Source organism: Lingula anatina, chromosome 1 (assembly GCF_051362555.1).
Source record: "Lingula anatina isolate TDL-2025a chromosome 1, LinAna3.0, whole genome shotgun sequence".
NCBI classification, from domain to species: domain Eukaryota; kingdom Metazoa; phylum Brachiopoda; class Lingulata; order Lingulida; family Lingulidae; genus Lingula; species Lingula anatina.
The window spans coordinates 60,919,512-60,945,003 of NC_141767.1; the positions used below are offsets into that span (position 1 = coordinate 60,919,512).

At 35.0% G+C, this 25,492-nt stretch overlaps 3 protein-coding genes across 7 annotated transcripts; 2 read left to right on the top strand and 1 right to left on the bottom strand.

Moving 5' to 3' along the window:
* Positions 1–115: 115 nt before the first annotated feature.
* LOC106154968 (uncharacterized) lies at positions 116–10,599 on the top strand. 5 transcript variants are annotated; one of them, XM_013529544.2, is made up of 8 exons: positions 131–304; positions 3,095–3,238; positions 3,789–4,749; positions 5,033–5,131; positions 5,705–6,107; positions 6,643–6,716; positions 6,957–7,073; positions 7,417–10,599. In XM_013529544.2, the coding sequence occupies exons 2-8, from the start codon at positions 3,203–3,205 to the stop codon at positions 7,506–7,508; spliced, it is 1,782 nt and encodes a 593-aa protein (XP_013384998.2). In that variant the 5' UTR covers positions 131–304; positions 3,095–3,202; the 3' UTR covers positions 7,509–10,599. The 5 variants fall into 5 exon arrangements, with proteins under 5 accessions (XP_013385006.2, XP_013384998.2, XP_013385015.2 ...); XM_087003855.1 differs by having other exon boundaries at positions 135–282; XM_087003912.1 differs by lacking the exon at positions 131–304 and adding an exon at positions 353–633.
* Positions 10,600–10,880: 281 nt separating this feature from the next.
* Positions 10,881–12,973, top strand: LOC147764849 (uncharacterized). The gene has a single exon (XM_087004335.1). It carries the CDS (start codon positions 11,732–11,734, stop codon positions 12,971–12,973), a length of 1,242 nt encoding a protein of 413 aa, XP_086860461.1. The 5' UTR covers positions 10,881–11,731.
* A 3,569-nt stretch (positions 12,974–16,542) lies between these two features.
* Positions 16,543–25,479, bottom strand: LOC106154711 (uncharacterized). Its single transcript, XM_013529169.3, has 13 exons — positions 25,288–25,479; positions 24,196–24,321; positions 23,861–23,996; positions 23,583–23,668; positions 22,688–22,802; positions 22,119–22,207; positions 21,811–21,874; positions 21,456–21,547; positions 20,955–21,069; positions 20,553–20,635; positions 19,533–19,648; positions 18,921–19,083; positions 16,543–17,585 (listed from the first exon to the last, which is right to left on the bottom strand). Exons 1-13 carry the CDS (start codon positions 25,331–25,333, stop codon positions 17,458–17,460), a joined length of 1,359 nt encoding a protein of 452 aa, XP_013384623.2. The 5' UTR covers positions 25,334–25,479; the 3' UTR covers positions 16,543–17,457.
* Positions 25,480–25,492: the final 13 nt, after the last annotated feature.

The window sequence follows — 25,492 nt, forward strand, 5'->3', positions numbered from 1 at the left end:
AATTTTAAACTTAAGTGGGCAAACTAGACCTTTCTAGAAAGATCTTAAAATAAGGGCTGCATTCACGTAAACAGGAGGCGGGGCTTTCGGGAACTGCACGCGCTGTGATTGGTTAGAGGTCACGTTACCATTCGTCAAAAGGCTGGTCTAAACCAGTTGACAGAATCAAAACAACAAAATCGAGAGAAGGAGCTGAAAGTAGCATATGAATTCCAGAAAGCTTGTGCCATTTTTGCAGTTACAACGCCAATAAGAGGTTCAATTTTATAAATATTTGATTCGGTAGGTGCAGAAGATTTAATCGGTAAGTCTTTAGATTTTTTAAGATGTTATTTTTATGCAAAACGGTGTTTGCGAGAGGTAGGATGATGGGGTATTTTTCTGTTGCCTGTTGATGAGCAATAGCCTCATGACTGCTGACTCGACAAATTTTTGCTGTTCAGTTTTGTCAGTAGCATTATAAGAAATACCTGTTGACTTTCATGAATTTGTCAAAGGTTGGTTTGCAACCATGCAGGGCAGTTGGATTGAGAATTAACCTTGACATCCGTGTGACCTTCAACTAACTGCATACATATCTGTTTTGGAGTCAATAAGGATGTTTACGTGTAACAGTGACCTGAATCTAGAGAAGTATGAAAAGAATCCATACTCGGATGTGTGACATGATATTATTTTGTCTCTTTTCTTTACTGTCCATCACTAAGTTCTTCATTGAATTCCTTATCTACAAGACTCAAAATTTCTCCACTGGTATCTCATCGTTTGTAGCTTACACTGTTTTGAAGGTGAGAGAGTCGTGTCACTCATGAAATTTTTGGTCCACAAAATTGTTTTTGTATTCTATTTACATAGTGACAGGTAATAAGCAAAGCGCAGTCACACATCTGACTAGTTATTTTAAAAGTGCTAATTGTTCAAATGCTGTAAGATTTAAATTCAGTAGAAATGTACTTGGTTTTGGCTGTCATACATGATAGATTGGAATGTTGCCAACATACAACTACATGTATTGGTTTGTCATGCATTTGCCCATGAAAGAGAAAATATTTCAATTCACAAATTGATAATCGCTTATTGGATCACTAACCCTGCCTTGAATTTCTTCGGTTTTATCAAAAGTGTTATTTTGACAGATTCCAAAGATGGTGTCATATATGTTTTGCCTTTTAATAAACATGGTAGGGCAAGACTCCTTGGTCAATTCTGTTATCATAAGATACTGTAGGCTATTACAATTATGCAGATTATACCAATTTGTGTACATTTTTTAATATTCAAGATCCAGCATTGTTAGTGAATACCTATCCTCTACTAGGGGCACAGATTGATTCTTCAACTAGATGTTCACTGATTTGTCTCTGGCTAATTCACAGGGCATTTTTTAGACTGTGACTCTGTCATGAACTCTCAAGGATAATTACAGGGCTGGTAATTATTTACTTAACTACTCAGGCACTGCCACTTAACAAGCCCTTTTCACATCCCTCTTACTGCAATCAAGGCAGTTAATTGCTCTGACTTTGAATGCCTGATTTGCTGTACTCGATCTTGGCTGTAGACTTGATCAGTCAGTGAAACTAAAAACCACGGAAATAGACTGCATAGTATCACACTAGCCTACCATAACATGACAATTTGAAATTGGTTCACCCAAATAAAATCTTGCAATAAGGTTGTGATCTCCAGTTCAACATAAGATTCGGTATTAGATTCATTTTTCTCAATATAACTGGACCACAATGAATCAAAACTTTCACTTTAATATCACCAAGTCTTGTTCATTCAAGATTTGAAAGGTTTACACTTGAAGAAGATAGTTGAATCAATCATCTGTTTCTACCGTTATTTATAGATTTATTCACTTCTAGGCTGGATTACCGCAATTTTGTATTATGTGGATGTCCAGATGATAAGACTAAAAGATTATACCACATACATAAATTTAGTGCCTGGCACACCTACGTAAGCTGCTAGTTGGTAATTATGATAGTCCATGAAACTAAAAACCACTATTTTATGTTTTTTAGTGACAAAATTTTATGTTTTTAGTGGTAAAATCTAAATAAAGTTATTGTAAATCATGGAACCCCTTTGTAGTACACATGCCCAACCCCTGATAACCATTGGAATTTTTCTGAGCCAAGGTAATAGAGAAAATCAATAAACCAAAAACAATACTCTTACTCCCAAACTGCTGATAACGTCATCAGCAAAATGACGATATTTAATTTAAAGATGATGAAAGTCCATGAACATAATTTGATAGTATCATAACAACCATTTTTATTTTAATGAAGGTGTTTTCTTAGCCTGAAATCCATGATGGGATATATATCCTTGACATAGGCCCGTAGCCAGCAATTTCAAAAGGGGGGTTCTTTTTCTGAAAAAGTGGACCTTTTCCCATAAAACCTTCATGTACCTAGAACAAATTTTACCCAGAGTGGACCTTTTCCCAGCAAAAGGGGCAGTTCTTTTGAACCCCCCGAACCCACCCTGGCTACGGGCCTGTTGACATTTACCTGTTCCTTTACAGTCTTGTGGCTCGGCTCACAGTTTGATTTAAGTGAATTTGAGACAATAATGCACATTCAATGTGGAAAAATATTTTTGCTTTACTTGTTATTAGGGATATTAATTTGAGATGATACAATTAGAAGATCAGGAATATAACAGTTCAGTTTGTTTCTATTGAAGACTTAGTGTTACCAGTCATGTTACATTTTGTAAACTATGTATTGGGTATCTTTTAGCAGTTATCACTGTTAGATAATGTATGTAAAAGGAGAAAATCACTAGAGAAAAAAGTCATTGTGCTAGGAGTCTTCTAATGTAAACTCTTTTCCCCCTCCTCTCTAACAGTAAATCTCTTGTTGTTTCCTTTAATTGAGATTTAAATCTTTTGTTTTGTGTTAATAGTACTGTTGGGGGTGGGGGGATGGTTACATATGACAGTCAAGTCAAGTGAAGTGAAGAGTTCCACATAATGTATGTTTTGCAACAGTTTTTGCATGAAAAATCCAAAGTTACCATTAAGTCATTTTACTTGAGTCTAGACTTATTCCCACAGTTTATACGTCCATGATTTCAGGTGACTTGGAACATATTGCAAATAATCCTTTTCATACGAGCATAAAAGTCTATCACATTGGCAAATAAGGACAGTGGTTTTCAAGGTGACATTTGTGCTATCAGTTCCATGACTGTTGACCAGTACAAGCCAAGCATGATTGGGGTAAGTACCCATAGATATGAAGGCATGTGCTTTTGTGTGATATGGGATTTTTGGATTTCAAGTCCAGTGGTTGCTGGTCAACAGAAGCAAATTGATTCACCATAGGACACCTGTAACAAATACTAAAAATTTCTCTTCTAAATATTTGGTATGCCATTCAAGTTCAGAATATTTGTGTTATGTTATTGTTATTGTCAATTTTGAATAAATGATATTCTGTCATATTGCCAAAACGGAAACATTTAAACGTATGCCATTCTTGAGTTACATTAGTTGAGGAATGAACACATGCAATTTGTTTATTAAATGATTGTAGCACTGCTGAAATAAGCCTATTTTATCAAAACTTGGGTATTTCTTTTAACTCACCAGCCCACTAACCTCAAAAGCCTTGCACCAATTAAATTAGTTGAGGAAGCTGGAGAACGGCCCTAATTAGATTAATATTAAACTTTTGCAGCATGTAATGTCAATTGCAATTTTAGAGTTGTGCGTGAATTGTAAATTATTGATGTATTGTAAATTAGCACCTGTCTTGATTGTTTTGTAGCAACCAAATCCAGGGGGTGGAACAGTGGGAGAAATGATCTCTGAAAGGGGCCCATATAGTCCAGAATGCCATGGAATTGTGCCACAGTTAACTTATGATTCATATTCTGGGAATACTGCATTTGCTTCTAGTCCAAACTCACTGCATATGTACGACCAAGAAAGGTGTGACATGCAGAACACACTGAGTCCTTGTAGAGCTATGCTGAACTATGATACAGCTTACAGATTTGATGATGTATTTGATCTCAAACCCGAGTTTGAAAATGGTGACAATAATCTTGGAGCCATGCTTGAGGATCTCCCAATGACTGAGGATATGGATGAGGATTCTCTGTGCAAGTGGACAACTAATAATGCTGGGCTTCTGAAGATGGAAGACGTGTTCCAGGTGGATAAAAATGATGTGATACAAGGACCAACTCTTGCAGCACTGAACAGTCCATCTGCTGATGATCAAGGGGAAATGTTTGAGAACACATTGGAAAATCTGATTAAAGTGGAAGGTGAGAAAATGGCCTGCAATCCAATGCAGAGGAGTCAAGTAGGAACTCTGAAGCTTGCAAACACAGCTTCTAGATCTTCTGACAATTATTGCCCAAATTTCCCTGCTACCGTTGAAAAACCCACAGGACAAAAAACCCAGTCATCTCATGTTAGTGGAACTGATTTCACCTATTCAGGAGTATTCTCCATTTATGGGGATGGCGGAAATTGTGTTGCGGCCGGCAATGACAGGGACATAGATTCCAAAAGTTCCCTGCACCAATTGCTGACAAGGGGCACTCATAACCTTGATCAAAAAAACACTAAAAGTAACATTTCCACAGAAAAAAGAAAGCAACCTTCTGGTGAGATTCCAGTCAAATGTGTTGATAACAACATGGAACGAAAATGGGAGGAGATCAAGCAGTTCATTGATGAGGATGTTGTTGTGAAAGAAGAACCGCTTGATGGAGATGGTGAGCAGTAATTTTTTTGCATTCATGAATGTATTATGTCTTATGGTTATCTGTGATATATTTCGACATTTATTCATATTTGTTTATTTTAACACAGCACATTCAGTTACATGCATTTTTGTTAACATTTTCAGAAGAAACTGTCGGACTTGAAAAATTTCCATGTTCATTTTTTTTTGTACAATAGTAATAAGTGCCACCAAGTTTCACTTAGTATGTTTTAAAGTTGTGAGCAATGTGATGCAAGTCATTTGCATAATGTAATTAGAATCATAATATATAGAGAATCCTGAGAACTATTCATTGGTGGAAAAGAGTGAAGATGAAGAAATGACAAGTGATGATGAGAGTGATGATAATGATGGGTACTCGACAGATGATGGTAAGTTCAAATTCTAGTGACATATGACCTGCATTTGGCCAGTTACATTGCTCTCAATCACACACATTTCTTGAATGTTTTCTTCATCTTTTTCCATTTCACAATAGTTGCTTGAAATCTTGTTTTCCCTGCTCAAAACATGGGTTTATTTGATTTTGCATATATAGCCACCAGTCATAGCCTTAGGACTCTCCATGAGGTTGTTCTGTACGTGGCATGCCTCTCCATGTATTGGAATTATGATTTTTCTGTCAATTCAATTTTGCAGATAGTTTCATATTTGAAAAAATGCCTAGCTAGACATTAGATTTCAAAGTATATGACTTCATAATTCTCATATTGCACATGCCGTTTTGCATGCAAAGATGCTTACATTGATGCATATTTGGAATATATCTATATCTGATACCTAGCAACAACCTGAATCAAATTTTTGCAAAAAATTCCAAATTTACATAGTTGTGTTATGTTAAATTCTTTGGATCCCTCTACTCTAATTAAAATTATTTAAGCTTAACATGATCTGGAAGGGTTAGTTCTAAAAATGTTATAATTTACTTTATGCCATTTCAGGTCCCACTAGTGTTTCCAGTCCTCAGATCCACGAACACAGTGCCTACTCATACCTTAATCAACCAAAGAGGAACTCCTACTTTTGGCAATACAATGTGCAATCAAAAGGCCCAAAAGGGCAGCGTCTTTGTGTTCCCTTAGACGAAAGTGACCCACATGTGTTGAATGACTTTGAAGACCCAGTTTTTGACCCAGGCCAGAGGGCAGTGTTTGGTATAAGACATGGTGGAAAAGCAAGAAAAGGAGATGGCAATGATGTGGTGCCAAATCCAAGGAAACTTTATCAGATTGGCAATGAACTTGACAGGCTGAACAAGCACATTGGGGATATGACACCAGTTAGTGAGCTGCCGGTAAATGTGCGTTCCAAATCACGTAGAGAGAAGAATAAGCTGGCATCCAGGTATGTGTAACATAAGGCTTTTGAACTTACTGCCTTTATTTTCAACGGGCACTATAAACGGGCAAAGCTTTTGCGACTTGGAGCCTCAGATTTGTGAGCAAGGATGCCCAAATTGAGGACTTGAGCGGAAAATGAGTACTCGCACATACAATTAGTAGCCACTAGCAAAGCATTACAACGCACAACCACTCTCTCACTGTGTTTGTGTCTACAAATTTCCCCCCTGGGGTACTTAATTTGTGGCTCAAGTCTGAATTTGAGCATTCATGCTCAAAGATCTAAGGCTTGTGGCTTGTCTCTTAGTTGAAATCTCCCAAAAAATTTGTCTTTCTTAAAGTAGAATACATTACCATTTGTACTCAAAAATGTTATTGCATTATATTTTTATCAGTTGATAATTAGATTTTAGCACGTTATTTCATTTTTTTTTTTTTTTTAAATTTGATATCAAGATTAAATTGTTTTGATCATCTTACAGTATTTGGTAATAATGAAATGTGAACATATCTTGAAATTACATCTTTTTTTATTTTAGGGCATGTCGTTTGAAGAAAAAAGCTCAGCATGAAGCTAATAAAGTCAAACTTTATGGATTGAATAAAGAGCACAGTACGTTTTGATGAGGCTTTATAACAGTATATATTTAGAAACATTTCAATTAACATCTAGATTTATACCTAATTGGATTTTTATTAGCCAAAGTAATCCTGTCATACCTATGTCAGTCTTTCTGAAATAATAAAACATTGATTATGTGCTTAAATTATTTTGAAATTATAGTCGGAGATGCCCTTGTTTGATGATTTGGTGTTATATTTCATCTGGTAATTGAGAATGTCATACTTCCAGGGCAACTAATGAAGGTGCTCAATGATTTCCGGGAGGTGATTACAGCAAGATGTAAGGATCCTTACACAAACTTCAGTGTTGCATCCTCTTTGGATCAGCTAATCAGAGATAATCTGAGTAAGTTCTATTTCGTTCAAACATAGAACATGGTTTTGAACATGGTTTTGAAGTTACTTTTGTTGAAAGTAGGGAAACTACAGAAAGTCCAATGAGAGTAAATGATTTTGTGAGATATTAAAATGGTTCAGCTATAGTTTGAAATATGCAAAAGGTAAAGATATTCAAAGAATAAATGTGTTTGTATTTTCATTATTTTATGAGTAAAAATTATTTATTTTAAAAAGTGTTCAATAACTGTTGCTCTGTAACTTGACTAAGAAAAGCATATTTTTCTGACTTGGATTACATTTTTTTTGTAAGTTAATTGTCTGACCAAACTAATATATCCCTCTCATTATAGCCCACATGATTGCTGGTCATGCTGCAGACTATGTGAACACAGTTCTAGACAAAGTGAAACGTGGAGATCCTAAGGGTGGGCTGAAGTATTGAATTAATCCTTCGATGAATGAACCCTTGGTTTCATATACTTCCTAAGAACTTTCTGAAACAGCTTGTCCTACATATTGCCATGATCATCAAGTATTCGGATCTTTTTCATACTTTTGGGGTGACTGAGATCAGAATGGAAGGGCTTCTTATGTATGCTTATCAAACTGCACTTCTGGTTTGAGCCCATGGAACCTGACAGTTTCAAGAACACCAACTTAGTTCATACTGTACAAACTGCCAAGCTAGGTTTTAATGACTTGCTACAGTAACAGTGAAGTTAGTGTTCAGTGGATGTTAATTTATTATTGTCACTTGTTTCATATAAATGTACGTGATTTATGAAGGCAGTTCAATTCAGTATCAGAAAGTTTGACACAAAAATATGATATTTTTCATACTTCTAGCATTTAGTTTTCCTTTTTTTCTGCTTATTTATGTGTACTGCTGGTAATAATGTGTGTGAACTGCAGATGATAAGATGAAGACTTGTTTTGATCTAAATTAAGGCTTTAGGAAGACTTGGAACATTGGAAAAAGTAAGGACATTCTAGTTTTTATAGGGAATTTTATCTGCTTAAGTTGTCTTCTGTGTTATAAATTTAGTTTTGGTGTAGAAAGATGCTGATGTATGTAATATGTAATTATACAATATTTTCAGTGTAATTAGTTGTTTAATTTATTGAATTATATACATACATCTACACTTGAATGTTGCACATAGTAAAATTGTGAAAAGTTATAAAAATGGTGAATTGCACATATTTAATTTTTTAGGTACTATGTAAATGTAACAGATGCAGAAATTGGTGTGTCCTCAAAAGATTCTAAGTGAGATATATAAATTGTCTCCTATGTTGTTAATTATGACCAACTACATATTAGAACAACTGACAATAGGCACCATCCCAGATAGCAAGAAGACCCACGAGTTATTATAAAACTAAGTGTGGTTTGGAAGGATTTGTATGTTTTTATGTGTCGGTAGATTATAACTCATTTGGCAGAGTTCTTGGGCATAATGTTTTCTTCATATCTCCTAAAATATTAGCCCTGCTTCATTCATTTGTTCTTATTTTACTCATTCTAGTCTTGCATGACATCACACACTGCAGTCAGCCTCATTTAAGGTTATCTTGAATGGTCCCTATAATGTAGATTTTTTTTTTTTTTTGGGGGGGGGGCTTGAGTGCTATTACAATTAAATGTTAGGGTGATAGGTATAATGTATTTGGTAATGTATGAGGTGACAGCATACCTATACTATTCAGCTGCTGATTTGTATAGATATATAGATTCCAAATATATTGCTGTGCAATGCTAAGCCTAGGCTAGAATTGTCAATTAATTTTTTTCCTTTTAGTAATTATGAGTTGTAAATATGGCATATAAGATCCTGGAGTTATATTTTCTTATCTTATTAGTCTGTAACATACATACAATATCTATATTATAAAAAAGTCAATGTGTTCAAAATCTTGTCCATGTTTGTTAACTGTGATATTAAAGATACCTTAATACTTGTAAATATATGTACAAATACAACATATCAGCAGCTGAAGTTTCATCAACTAGCAAAAGTATTTGAATTAGGGATTCCCTTTATGTGGCTCCCATGCAATGTGATAAGTAGGTCAGAATTAGATAAGAACAATGTAGAAAGATGTAAAGAAAAATATCAAATACAAGAATATAATTTATGAAGATAATTTGTTTTACATTATAGAGAATATATTGTCTGTCACACATGGCAACCTTCTGTTTACTTGGTACACAGCCATCAGAGAAAAAGTCAGTTTGGTAAAACATCCTAGTCCCAGTTGTTACAACTGGTCTTATGCTGGTCTGTGGAGACTGGAGAATAAACATTTGTGCCTATTTTGGCATGGTTATTGCTGATGTCATGTTCAGCAATGTGAAGATAAACACTCGATTCCAGAGAAACTGGCGTTTCCACTGGTGTTCTCCATATGATATTTGAATTAATGGTCAATATATACATTTTCCTGGGTGTGTCAGCAATTACATGCCTAAAATTCAAAATTATTTAACTGTTTTAGGTACTGTTGTGTAATATTATTCCTCTGGTGTACCTAGCCCTGCTGGTGGCACATACCCAGAAGGCTTCTGAACACCTTCCTGGTCCTGTATGGAAACAAACCCCCACATTATTTATATTATGTTTTGAAATTGAGGGTAGTGATAGGGGTTGAGGTTTAAGTTTTGAATAACAATATAAAAAAGTTTTAAAGGAAAAAAAACAAAAATTGTATTGAGTAGGTTATGTTTTTGGTTACAGGTGATATAAAACTTGCATCTGACTGCCTCTTTAACATGTTACCTACAGTAAACTGTAATTTAGCTCTTATGGCTGAAAAATGATGGTTATGTCTGACAATTTTGATAAAATGGTTAAAGAGCACAACTGGTCCCAAATTTGAGAAAATTAGATTTTTTCACTTATTAAAAAAGCAAATCATTGGGTTTTGGTTAATAAAGTGGGGGAATTTTGGAACTGATACCAGTAAAAAGCTGTTGTTAATTGTTTTATGTTTTTTAAGCTGCATACACTGTGGATTTGATATTTCCTCCCCACAATACAAAGTTTAGATCAAGTTCTAAAATTTAGCTGCTATTCTTCTTTTAAAAACATACTTAAAATACAAAATTTTGTCTACCAGCCCCGTTTCCCCCCCCTCTTTCACCATGTTATCAAATTTGTTTAGTCTGCACATGATGATAATTCTGAGCAGATAAAGATCACTTTGTTCTATGCATGGAACAGGCCAGTGTATCATTTTTTTTAAATTGAATCATTGTTTTTTATCATTATCTCAAAACTAATGTGAGATCCATATTAGAAATTATTTTGTCTTCTAAATGATATTGATCATGGGCTGTGCACTGAGTCATGTTGATGCAAAACTGTTTGATTCAGTTTATTGCAAAGAATTTACTACCGTTGATATTTAAATAGCTGGAACATTGGGAGAGCTTCCCCTTTTCTACTATTTCTTAGTATGGACAGATGCTGTCATCTCCTTTATATTGTTAAAATATTGTAAAATGTTTTGAAAATAAAGCTGAAAATGCATTTTATAGTGTGTACTTAAAACAAGCGGTATAAAGTGATTGCTAATTAGTAAGCTTATAAAAACTGAGTAAGGCTGTAAAATTATCTTAAATTTTGACAAACGTTGCATACACAAAGGCCACCTACTGAAAGTTAGAATAATATTTTTTTTTAGATTTCCCCTGTTACAAGTGAACAATCATGCGGCCTTTACGTGAAAATAAAATACATAATGATAATGTTCAGAGAAGAAAATATTTAAATTCCTGAGAGGTATTACCTCATTCATTGAAAAATGTATTAATGTTTAATATTATTTATAATGGGGTAGCGGGGTGAAATAATTTCACCAATAGGAGCAGTAAGGCGTCTCCTTCCCTCCGCTAGTCTGTGGGAGACCCTTGGGCAAGGTCAAGTACCCACTTAGCCCCCCGATCAGGGTACGTGAAGTCACGGCAGGCAGGTGATGGAGGAATGTTGAGCAGCCAAATAGTTTGGGAACTGGTCAGCTTTTCATTGTGTTAGGCAGATGATACTTTCTAGTACAATGGCTAAGACAACCTGCTCAGTAGGAGCACTGCCCCTATAGAAAGTAATTGCAACCTACTATAGGTATATCTTTGCAAAGAAAATCATGGCAAGAAAAACCAAAATGAAGTCAGACAACAGCGTGAAAGGGGTTTCGAGCTCAACTGGAAACTCCTCGCTCGGTAGGGAGGATCATGTGCGACAGGTGTCACCCGATCGTCATCAAGCGACTGTCTGCAACCGCCAACAACTGAAAATAGGAACGTGGAATGTGCAAACAATGCTACAGAAAGGAAAATTGGAAAATGTGAAACAAGAAATGAAAAGGATGAAGCTCAACATATTCGGACTCTCTGAAATGAGATGGAAGGGAGCGGGCTGTATAACATCAGACGGCTACAAAATTATCTACTCAGGAGGAGAACATCACTACAGAGGAGTTGGTGTGATACTCGACCCAGAAACCTCTAAAGCCATCAAGGGTTTCTGGACGGTCAGCGACAGGGTCATCATTGTTTAACTCCAAGGTAAACCTTTTGACATTGGCCTCATACAAATATATGCACCAACTGCAGACAAAGACGAAGAAGAAGTTGAAATCTTCTACGAAACAGTCAAGAAAGCAATGACACAACTGAAGTCACAGGACATTAAGATTGTAATGGGAGACTTCAATTCAAAGGTCGGGAGTGAAAGAACAGAAAATATTGTAGGACCATTTGGAATAGGAGAGAAAAATGAGAGGGGAGACAGACCCATTGAATTTTGCAAAGAACACAACCTTACAGTAATGAACACCTGGTTCAAAAATCATCCAAGATGTTGGACATGGAAAAGCCCAGGAGATAGAACTCGAAATCAGATCGACTTTATACTAATTCAGGAACGCTTTCGAAACTCGATAACATCATGCAAATCCATGCCTGGAGCAGATTGTGGCAGTGACCATGTGCCTGTGGTTGGTACAATGAAGCTTAAGCTAAAACGGCTAAGGAGAGCAAAAACAACACCAAAGCTACAAATCAACATATTAGAAAGCGAAGAAATGATGAATAAGTATAGCATCAGTGTAAAAAACAAATTCAGTGCACTAGAGCAATTGACCACGGCAGAAGAAAGGTGGCAGATGATGAAAGAGAGCATGCTAGAATCTGCAAAAGAACACATTCCTGTCACAAAAAGAAAGGAAGACAAAAAATGGATGACACTGGAAATTCTAGGCCTAATGGAAGACAGAAGAAAAGCAAAAGCAGACGAACAAAAACACAGAGAAATAGACAAACGAGTGAAAAAAAGGTGCAATGAAGCAAAGGAACATTGGATTAACACACAGTGTGAGGAAATTGAAGCCAACACCGGAATAAATAGCAAAATTATGCACCAAAAGATAAAAGAGGTCACAGGGAAAAAAATGTCAGCAAAAACAGGGTGCCTAAGATCAAGAGATGGAGACATTCTTATGGAAAAGGAGGGCATCCTCAACAGGTGGTCAGAATACATCACAGAGTTGTATCACAATGACAGAGGCGCACCACCTATCATCAGTAATGAAGATGAAGGCCCCCACATTCTTGAGGAGGAAGTTCAAAAGGCCCTTAAAAAGATGAAAAAGGGCAAGGCCGCAGGGCCCGATGACATTCCATCCGAAATGCTAATCGCTCTAGGCGAGTTTGGAACCAAAGAATTAACAAAACTTCTCAACACTATCCATGCTACAGGTGAAATTCCAACAGATCTCAAAAAGTCTGTGTACATTGCACTACCCAAAAAACCAGGCACAGTTGAATGCGATCAGCCGCACAATAAGTCTTATGAGCCACCTTACAAAAGTCATGTTACGAGTGCTGATGAACAGAATGAGAAATAAAATCCTACCTGAGATATCTGAAACCCAATTTGGATTTATGGCAGATAAAGGTACCAGAAATGCCATCTTTGCCCTGAGGACCCTCATGGAAAGGGCGATTGAGGTACAAAAGGACTTGTACCTCTGCTTCATTGTCTATTCCAAGGCATTTGACAAAGTAAGACATTCCGATCTGTTCGACATTTTACTAAGACAGAACTGTGATGGAAAAGATCTTAGAGTGATCAGAAACTTGTACTGGGAACAAGAAGCTGCAATAAGAGTTGATAATGGTTACAGTGAGTACAGACCAATCTGTAGGGGAGTGAGGCAGGGCTGCGTTTTATCTCCAGACCTCTTCAATATCTACAGCGAAATGATTCTACGGAACATAGAGCAGCATGAAGGTGTCAAAGTAGGTGGTCACAACATAAACAATCTAAGATATGCGGATGACACAGTGCTAATTGCTGACTCAGAGGAAAAACTACAAAACATCCTTACAACAGTCATAATCGAAAGCGAAAACAAAGGACTCCAACTGAATTCAAAGAAGACTGAGTGCATGGTAATCTCAAAACAGTCAGACATGCCTGTATGTAACATTTTATGCAAAGGGGAAAGAATAAAACAAGTTTGCACCTTTAAATACTTGGGCTTCACAATAACTCCAGACGCCAGATGCGACACAGAAATAAAGAAGAGAATCGCTTTGTCTAAAGACACATTCACCAAGATGAAGCCCATCTTTACCAACAGAAATATAAGACTCAGCACCAAAATCAACACTCTGAAAGCCTACATATGGTCCATCCTTCTGTACGGATGCGAATGCTGGACGCTAACAAAAGACCTCGAAAGAAGACTTGAAGCAGCAGAAATGTGGTATATCAGAAGAATTATGAGAATATCATGTACTGAAAAGAAGTCAAATGAAGAAGTAATGGAAATGGCCGGGTACAAAAGATCCCTACTCAGAACCATCAGAAAAAGACAACTACAATTTTTTGGGCACATAATCAGAGCTGATGGAATAGAAAAGCAAATACTGTGTGGAAAGATTTGTGGTACCAAAAGCAGAGGAAGACAACGCACAAAATACACAGACAGTCTGAATAGCTACGCAATGAGGAAAGAATCCCCCAACAATGAACTCATCAGGAGAACTGACAACAGAGAGGAATGGAAGGCCATGATCGCCGATGTCTGCAACAGACCTGGCACATGAAGAAGAAGATTATTTATAAAGCACCATGGTTTTGTCTTGAGCTCTCTGAGCTACGCAAAACTGTGAGGAAAGCTGAACGTCAGTGGAAAAGCAGTGGTATGGAAGTACATCACCAGATATTCAAGGGTAAACGTCTAGAATACTGTCGAAGAGCAGATGATATCAAATCATCTTATCATCGAAATCGCATCAATAACTCTGATGTCAATGGCCTTTTTTCAATTGTGGATGAGCTTACAGGCACAAAGAAAGCAGCATCTAGCATTAAACCTACATTATATGTTGAAAGTGATCTTGGTAACATTTTTCTCAATTACTTTGAGAAGAAAGTTACTGACCTCAGGAACTGTTTAGACAAAACCTTATCTACAGCTTCAACTGATCGCTTGTGTCCATACTCTTTCCATAAGTTCACTACTGTTTCATTGGATACAGTCAAGAAGTTTGTGAAGAAGGCAAAGCCAACGTCGTCCATTCTTGATATTTTACCTCCAGCATTGATTGTAGAAAATATTGATGAACTTGTACTTTTTCTAACCCAACTTGTGAACAAATCGCTGGAAACTGGAAAAGTCCCTCTGTGCTTTAAGAAGGCAGTGATAAGACCACTGATAAAGAAGGCAGACCTTAATTCTAATGTCCTAAAAAACTATCGACCAATCTCGAATCTGTCATTTCTTTCCAAACTCCTGGAACGTATTGTTGCAAGCCAATTAAATGACTATTTGAGCAGTTTTTCCTTATATGCAAAATGCCAGTCTGCATATAGACCAAACCACAGTACAGAAACAGCCCTTCTTAAGGTGCAGAATGACATTCTCCAAGCCCTGAATGATCAGAAACGTGATATTGATTCTTCTTGATCTATCAGCAGCTTTCGATACTCTCGATCACGACATATTGCTCCAACGACTTGCACACCGTTTTGGGATAACTGGGACAGTTCTCTCCTGGTTTCGGTCTTATCTAACTGGACGCGAGCAACATGTACGCATAGGCTCTTCTGTTTCAAAATTAAGCAAATTACTTTATGGTGTGCCACAAGGCTCCGTGCTTGGTCCTATACTGTTTACACTCTACACCTCACCAATTGAGGATATAGTTGCTCAGTTTGGTTTCAATTTGATGTTGTATGCAGATGATTCCCAGATATATGTTGTATGTGAAAATCCTTGTGATGAAAAAGCAACTATTGAGGCTTGTGTGAATGAACTTAGATCTTGGCTCAAGTCCAACTACTTAGTTTTTAATGATGAAAAAACTGAATTAGTCCATTTCAACTCTAAGTTTTCCAAAGACAATACTGCACTTGATAGTATTAGAGTTGGGGATTCTTTTATAAAACCAACAACAGAAGTAAGGAACTTGGGTGTTATTTTTAATAACAAATGTGAAATGACATCACACATTAACAAAGTATGTAAAACAGCATATTTTAGTCTCCAACGGATATCCAAGATCTTTCACCTTATTAACACCAAGCAAACTGAATTACTCATCCATGCATTTGTAACCTCTAGACTGGATTATTGCAATAGCCTATTGTTTGGAATACCTAACTATCAAATGGAAAAGCTACAATCAATTCAGAACTCTGCTGCTCGTCTCCTCTGTAAAGCTCAGAAGTCCGACCACATCACACCAATTCTGCGAAACCTCCACTGGCTACCCGTGTCTCAACGAATAGTTTTTAAAATATTACTTTTGACTTTTAAGATTTTAAAGGGCAACTGTCCATTTTACTTAAACTCTACCATAGAACTTTTAACTCCTATCAGATCACTTCGATCTAGTGGACAACTTCAACTTAAGCGAAAAGACACTAAAAAGACTCTTATGACATAGGGACACAGAAGTTTCGAGATTTGTGCACCGATTTTATGGTCTAATTTTATCACAAGATCTAATGTGTCTCTGGATGACTCGTATTACTGTTTTAAGAAGAATTTAAAAACTTTTTTTATTAAAGAATACTTTAATTTATGGCATCTTTTTAGTTTTTAAAATTTTTAAGTATTTTGTTTTTAGTCTATACTGGCTTTAATTTATCTGTGGAGTTTATATTTTTTATGTAAACAGCGCTGAGACGCATGTGTAGCGCGGTTTTGAAGAAGTGTTTTATTATTATTATTATTATTATTATTAAAGTCTAGTATTCAACAATATATTGTTGAGAATGAGTGAAAAAGACAGTAACTTATTTGCCTAATATTTTTTATCAGTTTTTACCTTTATCTCAATGCTTGTGCTTCACAGGCATTCATCCAAAGTTTGAGGCACACTCAAACTTTGGATGAATGTTTGAGGCACACTCAAAAAGAAGCACACATTCTATAAATATTAAGTACATGGTTACAGAATGTTCACAAATAAAAATCATTTTATTGTCCTTCTTTACTTTTTACCTGAAGTTACTGCTTGGCCATGAAACACTTATGTGTTACATGCTCCAGCTCACGAAAATAACTTTTAAAATAACAACCATGAAAAAAGTTCTCAAACACAATCATAATTTCATTTATATAAAAAACATAAGAAAATAAATATTTTCAGTTACTTCAAACTACATTAATATGAGCCCTGATGAAGCCTTGAATTTATCTGATGACTTCTGTTTCAAGACGTTACGTTTTGCCCTCAAACTTACATAAGTTGGCAGAGTCGGTCAATGTTGGCACTTGTAATGAATATGCTCAAACATCACTTAGCAAAATGTTTATCAGTAGTCTGTGTTCTTATCTCAAACAATTAAGGGTATATGCAAGCTTGAAAACCGTCAGTCCACTTAGTAAAACGGACTCAATTCAGGTGAAATATTACTGAATATATCAAATGGATTAAAAGCAAGACATGCCATCGTATCAGTTCTTAATCAAGTGGAACTAAAAAACACCTTTAACAAAACTACATACAAAACACTATTTTTGTTTAACATTCTTAATCAAAGAATTTGTGAATCAAAAAACATAACCATAGATTCCACATAATTTTAATCCTTGGAATAAGTCACTAAATTGTAACAAAATAACAATATCACAACCACATCAATTCATGGCAAACAAAATTTAAGACCAACAAACTTCTTCTGCACTCAGTCTTATTAGACACGTTTACATTGCTTCAGTTTTCCTACTCTTTTCATTACTTTTTGCACATTTCCTTTTCCCCTAAGACTGCATAAGTGCTTTTTTTATCACTGTCCCTCTGACAAATGAAGAGGGAAATTGACCAATCTCTGACTTTGCAGTGTTCTTAAATAGTATTCAATGGTCTGTTTTCAAAATCCTTCATAAACTGGTTCTTTTCTTTGATTTCTGGTCAGGGGTGTGGTTTCTTCTGATGAACCTTCATGTACTCTTCTCCTGAAGAAATAGTAGCTCAAACATACCACCACAACTATAACAACTGAAACAAAAAAGATTTGATACTTAGACCATTTAAGACCTTGACATTATTTTGATGTATGTTGTAGATCAAATGCCTGCACAGCCGTCATTTCTTGTACCTTTATCAAAATGAAAAACAATGATATAGAGCTTGACAAATAATTCAGAACTGAACCCATTCATGTAAATATATTCCACAAATATGAAAATAACTTCATTTATACTGATTACAAAATATACCTATTTTTCCCCACAGTTTAACACACACATTTTGATGGACAATCTACTACAGTTACTGCTAGGATTCAAAAAATATTACCAGACACAGCATTATTACATACTAACACCTAAATATGCTATCATGGCCAATTTCAGTAAAAAAATTATTAACATAAATTTGCATAATTTTTAGAATAATAATCTGATAGGGGTGTGTTCAGAAAGTTTTAAGTGACTTTAGTGAACAAAACTATTATTACTACTTCCACAACAAAACAGTACACAGCTTCCAGAACAGCTTAAGCAGACACACATGATGGCTGTACCTTTAAATAAATATCAATGAACAGTATAATATATATATATATATATATATATATATATATATATATATATATATATAATTTGCATACATGAAAAGGGAGGGGGGCTCATCTACTTGACATTTATAAGTGGGTCCTGGCCAATATACCACCTAGTGGTCAGTGGGTGTCAACATCTACTCACATCAGTCCTATGAAGGCCTTTATCCAGGTTGGCTGTAGGCTAAAGGTATGAAGGTTTTTTAGCTTGTGTTTGATAATTTTCATTTATGATCCGGCTATCAAGCTAATGAACATTTTTGCTCAAGTAAGAAAGCCATTTGCCTTTAGTTTTCACAACCCATTTTTGTGCTACAATCACTTAATTTCATGCCTAAGCACTCCTGCTGATGATATTTGATATGTTGTGTACATATCAAAAGTCGTCAACATGAGTGCTAAAACATGAATCACTGTGACATATTGGGGATTGACTTATTTGAGTTATAATGTTTGACAGTAAAGGATGGAGCAGCAGAAAGTGTCTGATCAGCATGGTATGTGTAGGTGTGAGTTGTGGATAAGATGCGAGCTAAATGATGTCATTCAATATGAGGAACTTATCACTTGGACATCATCCAACAGTACCAATGTTAGCATTTACATGATTGTAATGCTAATAGTCCTGCATCAATGGCCTTGATTAACAGGCACTTGTTTGGCATAGATCTGTGTGTTTTTAATAATGCTAAGTACATAAATATATCACTTTCTTTGTGTTCGTGCTTTAATGCATGCCCGCATGCTCACATTAAATTCTGTCATTTTCTTACTTATAATGACTCCAGCCCCAATGCCATACAACTCTTGTGAAGCCACACAGCTTGCTTTGTCTGCAGCAACAACAAACAATGGATTCGTGCAAGCTAATGGTTTGAAGGAACCAGATGGACAATAAAAATCTTTTGGGCACGCTTGAGGAGGGCAGGTTGGACACTGAAATGAAAATAAGTTTGTGCAACAAGATCACAGGTTAACAATCCACTTTGATAAGATTATTTTATTCTTGGATAAGACATTACTAAGCCCTCAATAATGTAATCGGAGAACACAAAAGTCACATACATCATGTAAGAAAAAAATTTGTTAACTACGTTTTAGATTTTATAACTGTATGTAATAAAGATTCTTTCTTGTTAATGAACAAAGCTTCTTGCCTTTTTTTCTCATTAAGGGTTTAGTCAAGCAATTTTTTCTTGGGAGGAAGATTTTTAAAATTAATATTAAAACTTATTTGCAATGATTTTCTGATACATGACAATGCATATTCATAAATATGTGGTAAATATATTAACAATTAAGTGCACATTAACTGTTATGACTGAAAACCCTTTGTCCAAAAAATATGCAAGAACACAATACAGAGGAAATACGTAATGGCTTACAGGACAATATTCTCCTTGTGGACATTTTTGACATTTGTCTGATCCCACCCCTACTGTGAATGTTCCCAGTTCACACTGCTCACAAAACCCTGGTTCATCTCCACCTTTGGCAGTACCTGGAAAAGCAAGGCCAATATTTCAGTTCTGAAAAAAAAAGACAAAACAAACAAAAGTGCCATTACAAAATGGCAATCAAATGTTTTTCATTTTTTTTCACAGGGTACAGTATTTTCAGGTCTCACTCTGATAGTATCAAAGGAAAAAAAAGCATTTTCAGCATAGTTTCCCTTTCCCATCCTGCAAAAATTTACATCATAGTCCTCCAAAGGAATAAACGAACCAGCTAAAGTATATAGACTGGCAAACAAATACAGCAATTCACAAATAAGTGCACTTTGTAGAAAAAAAAAATGTCAAGGTAAAATGTGAGATTACAATTGCATTTTCAATTTGTGATTTCCTATTCAAGTTCAATAGCAACTGTAGATGTTTCTCTTCTAAATTTGAAGGGCAAAAGTTAAAAGGTGCTTGGTTTGGAAAGTAAGGGACACTGTATTACAGTTGTTCACAGCTAGTGTAGAGAAAGCTATATCAAGAAGCTACTTAGGGGGCATTCAGAATAGATGATCTGAGTACTAACTGATCCCCTGACTGAATATGGCTGACCACACTTCAAAAACGATGCCCCTGATTCCAGATGGTCTCCTTGCCTCTACACACACCATTAAACGGATTAAATCTCGACTCCGAGGTTTAATTGCAATGGTGCAGGTGGAGGCGTGGAGATGATGATGGAATTATCAGCATTGCTTTTGAAGTGGGGTCAGCCATATTTAGTCGGCAGATCAGTTAGCACTCGGATCATCTATTCTAAATGGCCCCTTAGATCTTCCTTAGCCATAACACAATACAGGGCATAAGCTGACTCCAAGTTCATGCCTGCAGATAAACACATAGTGATATATGCATTCATACAAACAAGTAGGGCTGAATATTATTATTCACCTTCTTGTTACTTACCGGGAGCACACTTTTTACAAGTCGAGGAAGAGTTTGGCTCTTTGCCAGGGGGGCACCCATAACATCTATAACAGCCTTCCTCCCTAAAATAAGAAAGACAATTCTGTTGATGCACCTGTGGTTACTTTAATCTTTGCTTTAACTTAATAAGCACTAAAAGCTGAATGGTATTACAGTCCAAAATGGAGTACCACTGAACATTAGTCTGCTTTTCTCTTAAAAAAGAGCAAAATACAAAACCAAAGTGTTGATTTACTTGACAAAATGTAAAGCTTAAAAAATGTACGTCACAATATGTATTTAATCTGAAAGAAAAAATTACATGGATTAGTATTTTCATCTTTATCAACTTTTATTTATCTTAATGTCACTGCCCTTTTTATCTAAGGATATGCCACTTACAGGCACACAGCATCAGGTGGACATCTGAAACATTTAGTAGCACCAGAATGTGAACTAAACTCCCCCACAGGGCATTTTGTGCATTCTGTTGAATTACTTGTAGGAGCGTATGTTCCTATAAGAAATAAAATGTTTATATGGCAAATAAAATTCTAAAAGTATTGTGAAGTAAAGGTCACATGTTCACTGGTTAAACCTTCCAGTTCTAATGACATGCCTTATGAGCTGCACAATTAATACAGATTGTTATAAACATGTGTGCTTTTTTAAATGCTAACATATTGAGACAAACAAATGGTTAGTTACATCTCCAGGACTACTGACATTACCGAAAAATCTCTAGAACTATCTGAGTGGTTGGTATGTATATTAATTTGATGGACTAAATTGACTAATTTTTGTGCTTCATAAAAAATCTCTCAACTGATAACATTTGCTCAAATCAATCAACTTCAATTAAATACTGTCTGATTTTTTTTTTCAGTTACACAAACTGCCTACCTTCTTTACATTCTTTGCAACCTTCCTTTAGTGTGGAAGAAGCTCTGTAATGTCCAGGCTCACACCCAGTGCAGTTCCAGCTACCTTCTGCTCTGGAAAGTATGAGAGTAACAAAAATCCATCAGCTCCACTGATAATCCTATTCTTTATACAACTTCTCCTTGTTATCAGTATCAAAATTTAAAAGATGTGCAAAATCTGTGCCATTTTTCACTGAGAAAAGGAAATTCTATTTTTAAAAAAAAATTCTAAATTTAAAACTTGTTAAAACTTGTGTCGATACAATCACAACTATCTTATGATATCATAATATGATCTATAGAATTCTAGGAAATGTATGGTTGATTATACCTACTTTGTTTCAAAACCTGGGTCACACACCGTGCAGTTTGATTTACCAGTCTGATTTTGGTATGTACCTACAAAGACATAAAATGCATGTTTAACAATACTAAATCCTTAATATATGCAGTAGATTAATATCCAATGTATTCAAGGAGATTATTTGAATTGATTCTTAAATTACACAACTACCCATTTTGATAAGATGACAAATTAAGATCTATACCTCTATGAGATGCTGATATAATGTTGAAATCCCATTCAATGTTTTGTGAAATACCAACAGAGAAGACAAACACAAAAGCTGACTTAAAAACTTACTTATAGGGCAATTATAACATTCTCTAAGCCCTGTTTTGTTGGAAAATTTCCCAATTGGGCATAACATGCACTCGGGACATCCAGTGGTGCTGAAAGTCAAAAGCGAGAAATACAGACACATGTTGTCAAAGAAAGTAACACCAGGATAAACATGAAAATACACCAGAATTCCAGACTTTTCAGCTGGACTTGGTATTTATACATTAATGTAACTATACCTATGATATAACCAAACATAACTGATGTAACCAGATAAAAGTGACTGATTAGATGTATCTATTATGCACAACTCCTCAATTAATCAATACATATATATTATATAAAAAGAGTGGCCCTTTTGCATTGATTACAACACTCAGTGAGTTTATTTTGATAAAGTGAGCCTCTGTGAGATTGGTCTATTTCCCAGAAACAGGGGCTGAATCTGCCATGTTGTATTTGAAAAAGGAGATAGCCCAGGGCCTGCATATGAACATGTTAGATACAAACATTTCTTTGTAGATAACATTTAATGACCAGATAAAGACAAAAATTTTATACACAAATTTGAAACTCTTCGGCCAACTTACTTGCTAAAAGTTCCTAGATCACAGGGTTTGCATGTGATTGCCCCAGATGCATTTTGATAGGACCCCTTGCTGCAGTCAATACAGTGTTTAGATTTCTTCTCAGGGGTGTAGGTACCTTGTAAATAGTACAAAAGATACAATCAAAACTAGAACTATGAGTACATAAGATTGATATAATTTACAATATATTGCCAATTAAAAGTGTAGTGTAAACATAGTAAAAACAAAATATAATTGTATTTAGACATAAGAAGTGTATATTTTGAAAAAGAAATTGTGGCACCAGTACCAAACAAATATATAGGAGGCGAAATAATACAGTCTGCAGCAAAGATAAATAAATAAAAAGTAAAAAAGAAATAAATAAAGGTTCCCTCATAAATATGTTTCTATGTTTCATATAAATTTGGCATTGTAACTGGATGTCACACTTCGATGTATACAGATTGGTGGTTTCAATTATTGAATAAACTTCATTTTTAATTAAAGGGATAATAACCGTTCCTTTAGGCAAAAAAAAAAAAAAAAAAAAAGAATTTTCTCAGAGTAAACAACAATTTTCCCATACTAACCAATGGTTAAGGAATCCCTTTCTACATTCAAAGTTAGTCCCTGTTTTTTTTTTTTTTTGTTTTGTTTTTTTTTCTAAAAAGTTTGGTTTTATGTTATAATCTCTTAAGAAATAATTACAGAGTATAGCGATCTATGGAGGTCACGTGGTCTGATGACAAGCTCAGATATCAGAATAATAACTATAACTGCCGTTTTTGTGGTAAAACAGAATATATTATATTTCTATGAGTTGTTTACAATGTTTTTATTGTGCAATATAGATCCCATACGAAGAGTTATTATCCCTTTAATTCAATATTAATATTCTTTGTTTATAGTTTACCTGGTTGACACTGGTAGCACTTGTCACTCCCAGCCACATCATTATATTCACCTGGAGGACAGGGGGTGCATTGAGTGCTTTTATTTCTATTAAAAAAGAGAAAAAAAGTCTTACCATCATTATCTATCAGATATTAAAAACTAAAAAAAAACACAGTTGTAGCATAAACAGGTACTAGAGTAAATAAAGGATCAAAACAACACTTAAATACATTTTTACACCGAATTATAAGTATTTACACTATTTCATAGAAAAAATATCAGAGACCATTGTCATACCCTGAAAAAGTTCCTTCTTCACACAGCTGACAATTAGTTTGACCAGTTTTTGGTTGGTAGGTACCAGGGACACAAGGGGAACAGTGGTCAACCCAACACTGTCCCTGTTCTTGACAGCATGAACATACTGTTTGGTCTAAAAATGAGGTGAAAATGCACTTTGATTAATGGTTAAACTTGATTCAATTACACTTAAATGATTTGAATTTTTTGCAACTCATTAAACTAATCTGGAATATAGATTATTCATTTTGAAATATTGGCATGGATTAGGAAATGAATAACAGAAACTGAGTGATAAATATGCACATTATAACCTTCTGAAGTGCACTTACTCATGTCAGCAAAATGTCCCTTTGCACAAGTAGAGCAGTTTTGTATAATTGTTTCATTACACTGAAACTGAAGTCTGTTATAAATCCCAGACCAGACCCTGCTGTTAACTCCAATTAAAGAGGATCCTTAAATAAAAAAATACATACTAGGTGAAATGTAGAAAAACAATCTTATACAACCCAGCACAATCCTTAATTGGTAGGTTTAATTATTTTGCAAAAATTTCAATACTGTTTGTATGCAGTTTTTTGAAGAATTAGAGAGGTGAAGTACAGTATGTACATGTATTACTCCAGCTCACTGAAAACTACAATCATTATATAAGTTGTTATGAAACAACATTTCTGAAATACCATCCTGCCAAACAGGATGTTATATTCACTGCCCCCCTCCCTCCCCTTCAATTTAAACATCAAAATAACTATTTTTTTGGATTCTGCACACCAATTTACAACTTGATGTCCTTTATATCTGTGGCCTGAGATACATCCAATAACCCTGGTGACAATTATAAATTGTGATAGGTCAAAAGGTTGTGATCTCTGTTTCAACGTGAAATCTAGTATTAGATTTAATTTACCTAGTACTTATTATCTTAGTAAAATAACACTTGATGAATCAAAATTAACATTCACTTTTCAAGATATAAAATATGCGAAGGCTAATTTGCATGTACAGGGAGGCCTAATGAGGGTCAGTATTCGGTTTACAATATATGTCTCCTTCAAAATTGTAATATTTTGAATTATTCCTGAATTTACCAAACTTTAAGATATATATATATATATATATATATATATATATATATATATATATATATATATATATATATATATATATATATATCTATCTTTTTTCTTTGGTAGACCTGTGGCTTTTGTGTTCTAAGTTAAAAACAGAATACAAAACCTCATGTCAGAGAAACAAAATAGGTTGAAAGTGTTACATTTTTAATTTTATTCTTTATCCATAATTACATTTTTAAATAATTGTAAATAATTAATATTATTTACAATTATTTCAGAGCTATATTAATTGTTATTCTATTAATTTACCAGTACAATTTCCAATATATAACAGGAAGTACTTACCATAAACAAGCAGGAGAAAACATTGAACTGCTTCTGGTAATAACATTCTAAAAACATTATCTTAGCATAGTAATTCCTACTATCTGTCGAAATATCTTCCCCAAACTTCACACACCTGCATCATCGAAAGGACTCAATGTCACATGATTTGCCTCACAAGTAGGTCACCGGCTTTTTCATTAGGCAAAGTTCATTGAGATAACAT

Excerpts from the sequence above, each read along its gene's own strand:
- LOC106154968 (XM_013529544.2), top strand. The coding sequence starts at position 3,203 with ATGACTGTTGACCAGTACAAGCCAAGCATGATTGGG. Across the intron at positions 5,132-5,704 it reads TGGGTACTCGACAGATGATG|GTCCCACTAGTGTTTCCAGT; the intron begins GTAAGTTCAAAT and ends ATGCCATTTCAG. Across the intron at positions 6,108-6,642 it reads AAGAATAAGCTGGCATCCAG|GGCATGTCGTTTGAAGAAAA; the intron begins GTATGTGTAACA and ends TTTTTATTTTAG.
- LOC106154711 (XM_013529169.3), bottom strand. The coding sequence starts at position 25,333 with ATGTTATTACCAGAAGCAGTTCAATGTTTTCTCCTGCTTGTTTATG. Across the intron at positions 20,636-20,954 it reads CCACCTGATGCTGTGTGCCT|GGAGGAAGGCTGTTATAGAT; the intron begins GTAAGTGGCATA and ends TTCTTATTTTAG. Across the intron at positions 17,586-18,920 it reads TGGGGCTGGAGTCATTATAA|TTGTTATAGTTGTGGTGGTA; the intron begins GTAAGAAAATGA and ends TTTTTGTTTCAG.
- LOC147764849 (XM_087004335.1), top strand. The coding sequence starts at position 11,732 with ATGACACAACTGAAGTCACAGGACATTAAGATTGTAATGGGAGACTTC.